General features: G+C 38.6%; 1 protein-coding gene across 5 annotated transcripts in view; it reads right to left on the reverse strand.

Moving 5' to 3' along the window:
- The window catches only part of Cntn4 (contactin 4), a 998,986-nt gene that overhangs the window by 147,530 nt on the left and 836,965 nt on the right, over positions 1-14,491 (reverse strand). For all 5 annotated transcript variants that reach the window (XM_075983304.1, XM_075983301.1, XM_075983302.1 and 2 more), the window contains one exon: positions 6,937-7,087. In XM_075983304.1, the coding sequence (XP_075839419.1) occupies positions 6,937-7,087 (151 nt within the window). The remainder of the gene's footprint in view (positions 1-6,936; positions 7,088-14,491) is intronic.

Below are 14,491 nucleotides of genomic sequence, written 5' to 3' on the forward strand. Positions count from 1 at the left end.
GAGGAACTGTATTAAAGGGTCAAAGCATTAAGAAGGCTGAGAAGCACAGGTCTACGTAGTCAGAAGGGGTATTTCTCCACATTCCTTAGAAGATAATCACCTGACCCCCCATCCAAGCAATCAGTATGAAAGGTAATCAGGTAATCATTGAGTGCAACTGGTCTAGAGAAGAACTTGGGCCGTGACTGACTCAGCTGAGACCTAGACAATCTGTTTTTGTAGCATGAATAATAAAACCTCAGAGACAGATGTTGGAGTTAAACCTGAAGATGAAAAAAGCAAAGCAGCCAGCCACTGGCTCTTACTTCTTCCTCAGACCTAAAATATGTGAGATCTTGTCTCCACGAATTCCGAAGATTCGAAACCCTGCACTCTACACCCCACGATCTCACCCATTTTTGATCTGAGGTAGAGGTAAGAGTCAGTGGATGGCTGCTTTGCACTCTGATCCTTACATTGAACCCCAATATCTGTCACTGGTTTTTATTATTTGTGCAACATGTTCTGGAACCTCTGTGATCAAATTTGGGGCTGCTGGTGGCCCTCATACTAGGAAGAGAAAATAGTTTGTTGGAGAATGGAACCAAGGCAGGCAAAGGTGTTGATGAGACACAAGAATATAAGGCAGAGTTCTGATGGTATCTTATTAGCCATGATTAGAGTCACAATCTATACCTGATGTTCTCAAGTAAGTGATGAGAACATTCACTTTTATAACTTTTATGAAGTGAGTTCATCTAATTTGTAACCATAAGGGTACACCCCAATGGTTATCACTGTACTTAGAATTCTAGGATTTTAGGTTATTAATGATTCTGTTATTTCTGCACATTGATGTTTTTGTTATAGCATAAAACCAATCTTATTTGCCTCAAGGGCCTTCTGTCTAAAAACTGAAAGTAAACAAAATAATCAACTTTATTCAATTAGTAAGTTTAATTGCTTAATTCATCCAAATGATTGGAACTGCTTCCCTGGTGACTGGAGATCCCTCCTGAGGCCTGAAATAGTGGGGTTGTTCGGAACATCTGATCTAACACCAAAAGCTTGGTAACAGTATAAGAAAATAAGACATATTCATTCCATTTACATAGGGATCTGGGGCCTGACCTGCGGCAAAGCTATGCAATTGCTGTACTTTCTCATCTTTAATTTGGATGTTTGGGCTAATATAAGTAAAAGCAATGTTAATATGTTTTAAATTTATAAACAAACAGAAATGGAAACAATAATTTTAGAACAATATTTTAAAAATACCTAGCATATGATGTTAAACGAGTATTTCTCATGGTATAGTCACTGAACTAACATGGAACTACCATCTGAATTTAAGATAAAAGCCTATGTTTTCTCCATTTTCCTCCTTAAACTTTTTTGGCAAATTCACTTATGCACAGTTAAGTGGTTGAAATTGGAATTAAATAGCAGTCGATAACTATGGTCTGACTAAGTATTTCAAAAACATAGAATTTAGGGAGAGGTTGTGGAGAAAGGGGTACACTCATCCATTGCTGGTAGGAATGCAAACTTGTGCAACCACTTTGGAAAGCAGTGTGGCAGTTTCTCAGGAAATTCGGGATCAACCTACCCCTGAACCCAGGAATACCACTCTTGGGAATATACCCAAGAGATGCCCTATCATACAACAAAAGTATATGCTCAACTATCTTCATAGCAGCATTGTTTGTAATAGCCAGAACCCGGAAACAACCAAGATGCACTTCAATGGAAGAATGGATGAAGAAAGTATGGAATATATACATATTAGAGTACTACTTAGCAGTAAAAAACAAGGACTTCTTGAATTTTGCATGCAAATGGATGGAAATAGAAAACACTATCCTGAGTGAGGTAAGCCAGACCCAAAAAGAGGAGCATGGGATGTACTCACTCATATTTGGTTTCTAGCCATAAATAAAGGACATTGAGCCTATATTTAGTGATCCTAGAGAAGCTAAATAAGAAGGAGAACCCAAAGAAAAACATATAGGCATCCTCCTGAATATTAACCTTCATCAGGCGATGAAAGGAGACAGAGACAGAGACCCACATTGGAGCACAGGACAGAAATCTCAAGGTCCAAATCAGGAGCAGAAGGAGAGAGAGCACGAGCAAGGAACTCAGGACCCCGAGGGGTGCACCCACACACTGAGACAATGGGAATGTTCTATCGGGAACTCACCAAGGCCAGCTGGCCTGGGTCTGAAAAGGCCTGGGATAAAACCGGACTCGCTGAACATAGCAGATAATGAGGACTACTGAGAACTCAAGATCAATGGCAATGTGTTTTTGATCCTACTGCACGTACTGGCTTTGTGGGAGCCTAGGCAGTTTGGATGCTCACCTTACTAGACCTGGATGGAGGTGGGTGGTCCTTGGACTTCCCACAGGGCAGGGAACCCTGATTGCTCTTTGGGCTGAGGAGGGAGGGGGACTTGATTGGGGGAAGGGGAGGGAAATGGGAGGCGGTGGTGGGGAAGAGACAGAAATCTTTAATAAATAAATTAATTAATTAAAAATAAATAAATTAATTAATTAAAAAAAGAATTTAGGGAGAATATTAATTAAAAAGAATGTTAAATAATGAAGTTTTGTCTCAATGTAGTTACATGAGTTCTTTATAATTAAGGGATTAATAATTTGTATTTAAAGGTTAAAGACTCACTATTCGATTCTGCAGAGTCTAGTTTTAACAGAGAATTAGGGTTAATAAGGTAAAATGTTAGAAATTATTACTCAATGCTAATTACCCTTTGTATTATTCCACTATGTCAATCTTCTCCTAACATATGGATTATAATTTTTCATTCACAATAGCATGTATGATTGATTTTATTCATTTGTCCACAGGAAAAAAGCACTTATTTTTCCAATGAGGAAACAATAGTGAGATCTGTTTGATCTGTCGCTCTTCAAATTGTATCAAATGTTCAACAGTGCACATGTCTTACTTGGAAGTTAAAAGCCATTGGCTTATGTAACCAACTCACTCTATAGATTCACGGTACTCCTTGTGGTTATAGCAACATTTTATACACACATGGTTTCTTGTTCCTAAGAATCAGAATTTCAAACAGTATCTGGATGCCTATTTTTATGAAATGGTCCAACACCTGACCTGCCTTTCCATGTGGTTGTGGGCCGGTTGTGTCCTGCCTTTTTCTTTGATTTTCCACTTGGCTACCTTTGAGCACATCTACATTACCAAATCCAGTCTACCTAATAATATCAGAAAAAGTGAGGTAGAGCCTTGAGCACATGGCACCCATATGGAGATGAAGTGCTAATATTGATGCTTTGGGACCAGCCTGATGACACTGGAGGTGGAGGTGAAAAATACCAGAAACTAAGTAACAGCAGGGAGTATCTTCAGTTTAAATATACTTTCTGTGTCAAAGGAATGGGGAAGCATGCTTGGTGTCTATTAATGAAACCAACACAACCTGGATAGGGCACAGTTTACAGTAAGCAAAGTGATGGAAATAATAAATCAAATTCTTTCATCCTATAGAAAATGGCATAATAATATACTATCTTTTAAGAGAAAATTAAATCAACGATGTGGAAATGGTTAAGCGTCAGTAAAACTAAGCTATCTTTAATGCAGTTCAAAATACTAGGATGTCATGTATAAATAGGTGTACACATTGTCTCTTTTCTTCTAGGTACATAGCATGATTATATTTTTTTTCCTCAGGGCGGTATTTGGCTTTTTTGGCCAGCATAGCATTAGTGAAGGCAAAGTTGCTTCTTTTCCAGCCTGAAACACTAAGAGGCCATGTGTGTCTGAGCCTTTCTATTCTGCAGTGGGAACACTACAAAGAACTGGTCTTCTGAGATTGTCCTTGCAGGAGAGCAGAGACACCAGTAGACCCTTACTGCTGTGCAGTATGAATTGGAAATTGCTTTTGCTGTTTTAGATCATGCTTCTTATATTAGCATAGTATATTGGACCTCAATAATTTCTCAGACTTAATTCATGGTTTTTGATGCATCTTTAAATCTCTACCATTTTTTAAAATCAATTTATTTATGTAGAATTTATTCTCTCTCTCCCTCTAATGTGTGTGTGCCACCAAACATGAATGCTGGGAGTGGAATTGTGGCCTACAGCTAGAGCCTTCTCTACCCCCATATAAAATTCTCTTAATGTTATGTCTTTAAATCATGTCAGAATTAAAACCTGAAAAAAATTCTGCCTTATCTATGGAAAGAGAAACCTGGACACCAAACCATCCTCAAAACCCTCCACCTATGACCTGTCCTGCCTGCAGGATGTATTGGTACAATGACGGTGCAGAACTTGTGGAAGTGGCTAACCAATGTTTGGTTGAACTTAAGAGAAAGTCCATGCCCTACCAAAGTCATGATATCCTAGAGACCTAGGGTAAAAATGTACTCTCCTGGAAAAAAAATAAAGAAAATGATTCCTAATGATATTCTGCTAGATTAGTGTCTTGGCCAGTCATCATCAGAGAGGCTTCCTCTAGCAGTTGATGCTAGAGGTTACAGAGACCCAGAGCCAAACATTATCAAAGAGAAAATCTAAGTTAGAGATCTCTATCTGGTCCCTTCCCTCGGAGATCTGAGAACCTAGCAGAAGAGAGGGAGAAAAGAACGTAGGAGTCATAAGGCATGGATGACACCAGGAGAACTTGGCCTATTAAATTAACTAGGCAGGGCTCCCGTGGACTCTCAGAGACTGAAATGGCCAACATGGGCCTGAGTGGTTCTGCATCAGGTCCTCTGCATATACGTTATGACTATTAGCTTGGAGTTTTTGTGGGAATCCTAACAGTGGAAGAAGACTGTCTCTGACTCTTTTGCCTGGTTATGAGACTTTTCCCCTCCTATTGGATTGCCTTGTTCAGTCTCAATATGAGAGATTAAACCTTGTCTTATTATATCCTGCCTTGTTCTGTTTGGCTGTTATCTACTGAAGGCCTGCTCTTTCTGAAGAGGAAACGGAGGGACAGTGGACCTGGAGGAGAGTGGAAGTGGTGCGGGGACCAGGAGGAGTGGAGGGAGGGAAATATGCATGTGGAATGTATTCTATGGAGGAAAAATCTATTTTCAATAAAAATGCAGCATTTTCTAAGCAATGTACTTGGTACACATTACTTATATTTCAATTATATTCAAAGGAATATGTAGCCATTTAATGTAATCTAACATACCACATTTCAAGAAACACTAAGGCAGAATGGAATGTTCCTCGTGTTTTCGTAAGAAATTCTGCTTTTTAGTACTGTTGCACCTTCTAAATACCTATCTGAATGCCCAAGGACCAGCTGTGCTACCAAGTTTGGAAAGAAGAGCTTTTTTTGGCCATAGCTGGTGCTTTCTATGGGGTTCATACTGAGGCAAGTGATGAGAACACGCTACAGCTGAATGTTTGGATTTCAGTGGGTAATCTTTGCCATCCCTTCCAAAGTTCAGGAAGCATAAAGGAAAAAGGGGGGCAAAGAGATCCAGACTGCAGATTATTGTAGAACGCTATCTTCTGGATACATTAAGGCGGGCTGCTGCATGCTTGAACTGCAACAGCTGTACTTGTCTGCACAAATCCTGTCCATACTCTGATCCGCTGACATTATTTTATCGAAAGAGGTAAGAGTCATGACGTCCTACTCCTCTCGGACTATTGGCTGGTAGGGGTTGATGGAGAAGGAAGAGACAAATCTTCCATGGTATGGCCACTGATAGTTGCCCATGTTCCTGTAAGTAACCCTAAGGGAACTTGCTGAGTCACCAAAAAAGCAAAAATACAAGACATGAAAATAGAAAGGAGGTTATGTGGGGGAGTGAAAAGGAACCTGCAGCAGTGGAAAAGGATAAGAGAGGGGGAAGAGGGTGCATATGATTAAAATAAATGATCCATAGGCACAAAATGTCACAATAAAATCCATTATAAATAGTTAATATATGCTAATAAAATAAAAATTATTTGCCTTAAAACTTGAATGCCATTCCAGTATTCAGTGGACTATACTGTCTCCCAAATATATAAGAAATCAGAAATGGACGTCTCTTCTGAAGTTAATATGTGTGTGGACATATATCACATAGAAACTATATCAAGTTTGTTTATAGAAATTATTAAGAAGGACAACATCATCAGCACAGTGATCTAATTTGTATATGCAAATTTGAAGGTGTGCAGGTGTAAAAGGGTAGATACACACATTTTCAAACACTTCCTTATTGGATCTATGAATACTTGCCCTTTAACATCAATTAAAATCATTATGTATACAGCTGGTAAATCCTGTCTTATGGGTGACGAACACAGGTTCATGCATAATTACCCCTTTCCAGCAGATCGAATACATTACAGAAAATGGTAGAGGATATTTTACAGGGGTGACAGCCCAGACAAGGTCTTGGAGATATGTGCCACTTGGTACTATCTGATGTCAAACTCCAAGTAACCCATACACATTTACACCCTTTAAACAATATGCTTTCTAAATGTAATTCATGTGTAATAGGAAGCAGAGGCAATGGCAAATTCAGATATTAGAACAAATCGGGTCCCTTAAAGAGATACAAATTAATAATCAAGCAGGCTATAGGCCACCTATATAACACCAGGAAACAACAGACAGTGCCAAATGTTTGAAGAGCTGTCATGGGATGGAACTAAACCAATTTGACTAAGCCAAGGAATTATGATGGACAGATATATATGAAAAAAAGTTTAGGCAAAAGGTTTATTTTCAGTTCCTCACCTGCTGCAAGCCATGTGAGTCCTCACAGGGTTAATGCAACCTCTCTCTGTGTGGAAGACTTTCTAGAACCCCCGATATTAAGAAGGAGCATGGAAGTCAATATTACCACCTGTCTTATGCAGCTTCCTGCTTTGAGTATTTGCTCAATTAAGGCAGACAAATTATTACAGGTTAATCAAATATTAAAAATATTTCAACATCATACCTTTCATTTTCTCTTAATAGTTCTCGTCCCTTCCTCCAGGTGTAGACAGGTCTTGGAGATGCTTTTGGCTTACACTCAATGACAACTTCACCGCCCACTTTGACAAGTGTCACTCTTTTCAAAAGTGTTCTCGAGAAATCGGGACTTTCAGCTAGAAACAGTAAAAAAAAATAATAACAAATTATTACAGAAAGAAGAAGCACCTTGGCCTTTTTCCTTTTGTGATACACGTACTTACTATAGATCATCAGAGACAGGAAACTATTTTTTTTCTGATGGAAAGCACACGGCACTGTATGTTTGGATGGGTTATTAAAATTTAATCCATGATTTATATAAGATAGACTGAAACTGCTATATGGATGTAACTTGATGGATTTTGTATCCTCCTCCGTGAAGATCAAGATACCAAACATTCTTACCCCCTGTGGAGGATTCTCTTAAAAAATTTATTCCATGTTCAAATGGACAAAAATTTAAAAATTTAAGAGAAGCAACAGGGAAAGAAACAAAACACGAAAATACATTTGGCAAGTTTCCTGATTATGTATGCTAGAGTGGCCCTTTCTTTGACAGTTACTGCTTCTGTTCTGCAACACAGCATTCTCCTTCCTGCTTTCTATCCCTCCCTTCATCCCTCCCCTCTCCCTCAGGTCCCCCTCTCTGTCTTTCTCTCTGTCTCTATGTCTGCTTTCTCTCTCTCTCCCCTCCCCTACTCTCTGTATCCTTTAGAGAATGCTTATATTGTTGCCTTTTGTCAATTTCTCCTTAAAATCAAGAGTTCTACCATCCCTCCATCACCAGTACCCAACACAGTGCTCATCCTATTTAGAAGAAATCACCTGCATTTGCTGCAGAAATTTAGAAAACTGTGTATACATTATCTCTGATTGCTCTCAAGAACACACTCATATTGATACATTGCACTTTGGTGACCTATCAATAATATTAAAGAATGGCTGCTTCCTTGAAAGAAAACACATCATATTTAGCCTCATCCAAATAAATAAATAAAGCCCTTCTGAAAGATTTGTGCTTTCTTCTGAGCTTAGTTAGTGTAGGTGGAAGAATTCTTGATTGACCAGATGGAGTCATTTTCTTGTGTAGTTTGTACCTTATTTAAAAATCTCTGACTTCTTGCAATCTAACTTCATAGAACTGAAGCTTTCAGATCATGCTGAAGACAACATTTAAATCCAAACTCTACATGATCTAAATGAGGACTTAGAGTATGTATGCACATGGGTAGGGTAACACAGGTCACACAGGGTGAAGGCCCACTTACTTTTAAAACTATTTAGTTTTAATATGAATATATGTTTTGCCCACATGTATTTATATGCACCACACATATGTAGTACACACAGGCCAGAGGAAGGCATCAGATCCCCTGGAACTAGAGTTACAGGTGGCTATCAGCCCCCATTGGGGATGCTGGGAACAGAACCTGAGTCATCTGCAAGAGCAGCAAGTGCTCTTAACTGCTGAGCCCCTCTTCAAGCCCTATAGACCTATTTCTTAGACACAATCAAACCATAGCTGGTGACTTTTCTTTTTAAACAAAGGACTTAATTAAGCCTGGGGCTTCATATTTGCTAGGCAGCACTTTGCTACAGTGTTGAATCCACAGAACTCTTGTAATTTTTTAAATTTTTGGATAAGGTCTTACTACCTTGCCCAGCCTGATTCTACACTGACTCTAAACCAGTCATACCTCAAACTTGTAACATGTTTTCTCATTCGCCCCCAAAGTTGCTAGGTACAACTAAAGTTGAGAAGGTTACTGTACAATGGGGTGCTACAATGTATATGTGGGAGCTGATACCACATGTGAAGCTAAAGTTAGATGAACCAGTAGGCTGTTGACATTTCAGGGTGCATACCTCAGATTCATAATAATCCAAAATTCAAAGAGTAACTTGATAGTGATGAATGAAATTGACAAACGGAGTACAAGTCTAACTTTTTATAAGAAAAATACTGTATATTATAATATTGTACCAAGAATAAAATATTACTAGTATGGTCTACAAAGTCATAGCATAAATATAATAGGGCTAATGGAACAGATACTTAGGGCAGACCCACTGAACACTTAAGTAATAAGATACTAACAAAATGTCTTAATAAATATTAAGCATGATTAAAATGGTATGCTATATCAATATTTAAATAACAAAGATACAAATATCAAAATATATAAAGAATATTAAGAATTTGTGTCCCATTATCTGTACATGTGCATGTGTGTGTGTGTGTATGTATGTATATGTATTTTGGTAAAAGTAACATTTACATTGCTAAGCTATAGAGTTGAGTTCAAACTGTAGAGAAATTGAGCACTACACACTACTGAAGTTTGTGGCCAAACTTGCATCAGAGACTGAAGGTGAATGAGGTAACCTGGTATTATCTTCATCCACTGGCTAGCTGTATTGATCTGCATTTGTTGCTATTGGTCTAGTTGTGTCAATTGTGAGTTCTTGAACATATAAAGCAGCAGTTCTCAATCTGCCTAATGCTGCAACCCTTTCATACCATTCCTCAATTTATGGTGACTCCCCAAACATAAAATTATTTTGTTAGTACTTTATAACTATAATTTTGTTAGTAGTATGAATTATAATATAAATATCTGACATGCAGGATATCTGCTATGTGACCTCTGTGAAGGGATCATTTGACCCCTAACAAGGTCACAACCCACAGGTTGTGAAGCACTGGGATAAAGTACTTATGCTATGTTGACATCTTTTCCAATTTATAAATCCCACATAAGCTATGTTGTGTCATAAGAAACTATTTTGGCAGAACAGACTCCTTCTCAAATTAGGTAAACATCCAAACTGACAGAAAAATAGACATAAAATCAAGTCTTCTTGAAGATGTTTTAAAGGGAAAATTTGAAATAATGTTAGAAACCTTTCTCATAAAAAATTCCTTCTTACAACCCTATCTTTCTCCACACATGCATTTATCACTCTAGGCAGATATTTTCATCTGTTCAGGAGGAATTCTGCCTCTGCATTCAAAATGACTTTATATAAATCAAACTGTGCACCACACATGGGTGTATTTGTCAAAAAACTATGTATCACTTTTACAGAGTTTGGATTTGCACGCTATCAGACACATAGAAAGCAGAAAATGTGTCTAGTTTAAGAGGTGTTTGTAATATTCCAGCTACAGACATATTACCTTTTGGATAGCATAGAGATAAGACCGATTTTAACATCTTTCAGTCATAAAAATGAAATCATATATCAAATATTTTCCTGTTGTTTATTCCACTTGCTTCTGGTGTTATCTAATCCTGAAAATGCATCAGTTGTCACCATAAGCTCTAGTGACTTCCAGGGCATCAGAGTTCTGTCAAATTTTGCATACCGAATAGTTTTATTTTTTTTTTAAACATTCTATTATGTGGTTACCGCTGTTCACTTGAGATGCAGTTTAGCTTATGGAAGGTTTTTCATAGTGATATTTACTCGGATGCGGACAAACACTGGCTTAGCGCAGGCTGAGAGGAAAAGGAAACAGGCCGTTTCTGCTCCATTTGTCACGCACAGAGAAGACAGTTCTACTAGAGGATGTTGGTAGGGACCACAGGAGGGCAGCACAAGACACAGTCTTTGCTCATACTTAAACCCTACCTAAGGAAGGAAAATTCCAGTGGTCCCCAATAGCTCTGGAATGACAAAATCAACAGTCAAATTACCCACATAACTCTGGAGCAGCTGATGGATTCTTGCAGGTATTCATTTGCTGAAGCCAGGAGACCTGAGGGCCAGTATTTCTCATGTGAGCTACTAGATGGCAGCAATCCCTCAGTGCTGCAAAGCGTCATGCAGCCGGCCTCTTCTACGTGGGAGGTGCAGCTTTCAACTACTTACCAATGACCCGCATCACAGTACCCTGACGTTATGAAAAGCTGTGGGGATTCATCTATGCAATGTACAACTGTTTCTATTTAATTAATTAAATGACTCTTGGTCCCATATCAAGTGTATTTAAAGTGGCCAATGGAACCCTCGAAAACGGAAGTTCTCCCTGTTTCGGAGTTAGTGCCATTTCTCAGGAGCGATAATGAAACAATAATCCCTTAACTGGATATGCAGTGGCAATACCGTTTGGGAAATCCACGAGTCCAATGTTTTACTACATTACTGAAGATTCTGCAAGCCTGTTTGTCGCAGCTGGCCTGCAGAAGCATTAATGGGAATATTGGCAGTGGAGACTATTAAGGCTGGTGCTTTTAAAAGTTTAGGATTTCATATGATTTTAACCTTTATCTATTATTTTTAGCCATTACCTCACCGTCCTATAAAAAATACCCAGAGTGAACGCACTAATTCCAATCTCTCTCTCTCTCTCTCTCTCTCTCTCTCTCTCTCTCTCTCTCTCTCTCTCTCTCTCTCTCTTTATTGAGGAGATAATGGTGATATCAGACCACAAATTTTAAGCTTTTCCTAGTCTGCTGGCTAAGGCATGGGGGTGGGGGTCTGGGTGTGTCTTTCTGGGTTTAAAATCTGGCCTCCCTGATTAGAAAGATATACATAAGGAGACACTTAACGCAACTCTCTATGAGAGTGATGGTTTTCTTCTTTTCTTATCAGCACGATGCATCACTTCCAATGTCTCTAATACCGACATTCTGTCTGTTTTACTCTGGGCTGATTCACTCATGACTTCTTTGTTTCCTAAATCCCCAACAACTCATGCTCCTGTGGGTATTACAAAGCAGAAACACAGAATCTTTATACTTGCAAAGTTATTTGGTGGACTAAGAGAAAAATACACATACTGTGCAGAAAGCACTAGCGGTGGTTACATTTAATTGTCAGCTTGACAAAATCAGAATCACTTGGGAGATAGACCTCTGAGTATGTCTTGGGGGGTTATTCTCATTGTTTAATTAATATGGGAAGGCCAGTGTTCATTGTGAATAGGACTATTCTCTGGGCAAGGCTGTATAAATTGCAGAGAGTGAGCTGAGCCCTAGCATGCATGCATGCATTTGTTACTCTCTCATTCTTGACTTTAGATGCAATATGAGCAGCTGTCTCAAACTCCTGCCACAATGACTTCATTTCAGTGATGGACATTGACCTGCATCAGTGAGAACAAACTCTTCCCCCTAAGTCTCTTATGTCTGTGCGTTTTACTGAAGAAGTTAACAAGAACGTAAGGCAGTACTTAACACAGTACTTGTTCCAAATAAGAAGTTTATACATGCTTTTCCTATTACTATTTCTAAATGTAGCAGTAACTTCTATGCTACAGGCATTAGGGGGCTCATATAGCAGAAAATTTCTTACAATCAGAAAGATACATCTTTGTTTAAAACAAATGAAAAACCCACTTTGCTTGAAAGCAATTACAGATTCACAGAGAATTGCAATAATAACATAGTGTTGTCTGGGGTGTCCTTAACTATGTTTTTCCAGGGACTGTGTGACAGGCAAGTACAGCAGATAGTAGAGTAAGGAAATTAGCCATTAGCTCTATGGAAGTCACTTGTGTAGAATTACATATACAGTGCTGAGGTCAAGATATAGAAACGACTGAAAAAACTCTTCCTCAGCAGTCCCACCTTGCCCTTTTGACTATACTTTCCTTAATCCCTAGGAATCACCAATTTCTTCGTGAGGTTTTCCCATGATGAGCTTATTTCATACATGGAAAGAATCGCGCAGTAGCCAAACTTCTGGTTTATCTTTTCTTTTTTTCCACTGAGATGAAGCTTGAGACATCCAAGCTAGTGAGTGTCCCAACAGCTTGCTGAGTGGTAAACCCCAGTATGGATAAGAAATGCCACTTTAATGTAGGCATTGCAGGGCTTATGGTGACTGCCAAGTAGTTTTTGTGCAAAGAAACCATTTCAAGATCTCTCAACGATTTCTCTGCCAAGAAGTCGAATCAAGCATAGCCTTTTCCCTTTTGATGAAAGGTTTGAAGATCTAAAGATTAATTATATAAATATAGGAAGAAACTCTTTCTTATTCCAAGGAAAACACTTTTGACTCCATTTAGAACATTTTTGCTCATACATTCATTAGCACAGTACTTTAAATCATTCTTCTGTAATTCTTCAGTAGGATTTAAACCACCGATCGCTTTTTAACCTCCTTTGACCATCTACATAGAGATAAAAGGCCATTATGCATTTTCAAAACTGGGTAATTGCATTGACATTCTTGTATCTGTCCAAATGCTATTTCATTGTGCTTAACAATATGTCCTTAACTCTTGTATAAACCCACAACAAGAAATATATATTGCTACAATGCAATAAACACTCATTTTAAGTAACTTTATTTTCTGACAGAAGTGTTTGCTTAAAGAACAGAAGAGAGACTTTCAAGTGTGTCAGTATGAATTATAAAGCTCCAGAGGTTAACAAAAGATAGCTCTTGCTCTTAGCTCCTGTTAGATCATTAATTGTCGGTTTATTTTTTAAGACAGGGCCTCATGCAACACAAGCTCTCCCTGAGCTCATTACGTAGTTAAGGATGACCTTGAAATTCTAATCCCCCAGGCTTTATCTCCCCAGTGCTGGTGTTACAGGTGGTTATGAACATGCCCACTTTATGGGGTACTGGGGTTGGATTCCATGGCTTCATGCATACTAGACAAGTGTTCTACGAAATGAGCTGTAGCCGTAATCCCCAGGACTTCCTTTAAGCTAACAGTGTATTTTGTGTGTCTGTTAAGCCCTGTGACCAAGAACTGCACATGAAGTAGGTATTTAACTTGTATATGGTATATTGATGCATTTTGTAGAAAAGAACTTAGGAATTCATATCATTTCTTCCTCATGATGTCCTTACCCTATGCCTTGGCCCTATACCCTTTCTTCCCTGATACTATGGTTATAAATTACATCTTTAAATTCCAAGACTGCACTTAGAACACTTGAACATATAAAGAACATATAAAGAAGCATATATAGCATATAATAAAAGAAATAGATAATGATTATCATCTGGGCTTTTCATACTCATAAATCATGTGAATATAGAATATGTTCAATATCTTACTAAAAGAATCAATGTATCAAGGAACTTGATTGTGGTGCCTATCATTTTCTACCTTTGTGGATTTCAACATGAAATCACTAAAGGCAGAACTGAGAAGAGCTTTGCAGGATTGGCTCCAGCCAGTAGGAACCGGAACTAGCACTCTGCTGATTTTGTCCTTGTAAGCATTACAGTTTGGATGGAAAGGGATCCTGGTAGTCATGAGCCAAAAAAATTACTGTAATTGCAGTAGCTTACAGCCCTCTTCCAAGGAAAGGTTTCTCCACTGTAACAAGGTTTCCCCAGTTGTTACAGTCTGCTTCGGTTCCCCAGAGTGCAACAACTCTGCTCAGCTAGGGAAAGGTTTCCCCAGTAAAAGTGTTACAGTTCTGACTGCTCTGCTCCATAGAAAAAAGTGGTTATTTCTCTGCTCTGCTCTAATCCTGTGAAAAAAAGGTTATCACCCAAACCTATTCCAAGAGATTTATTAGGAGGGAATAATCCAGGAGGGTGACTGCCTCTGCCAGGGTGGAAAA

Source organism: Microtus pennsylvanicus, chromosome 8 (genome assembly GCF_037038515.1).
Source record: "Microtus pennsylvanicus isolate mMicPen1 chromosome 8, mMicPen1.hap1, whole genome shotgun sequence".
NCBI classification, from domain to species: Eukaryota; Metazoa; Chordata; class Mammalia; order Rodentia; family Cricetidae; genus Microtus; species Microtus pennsylvanicus.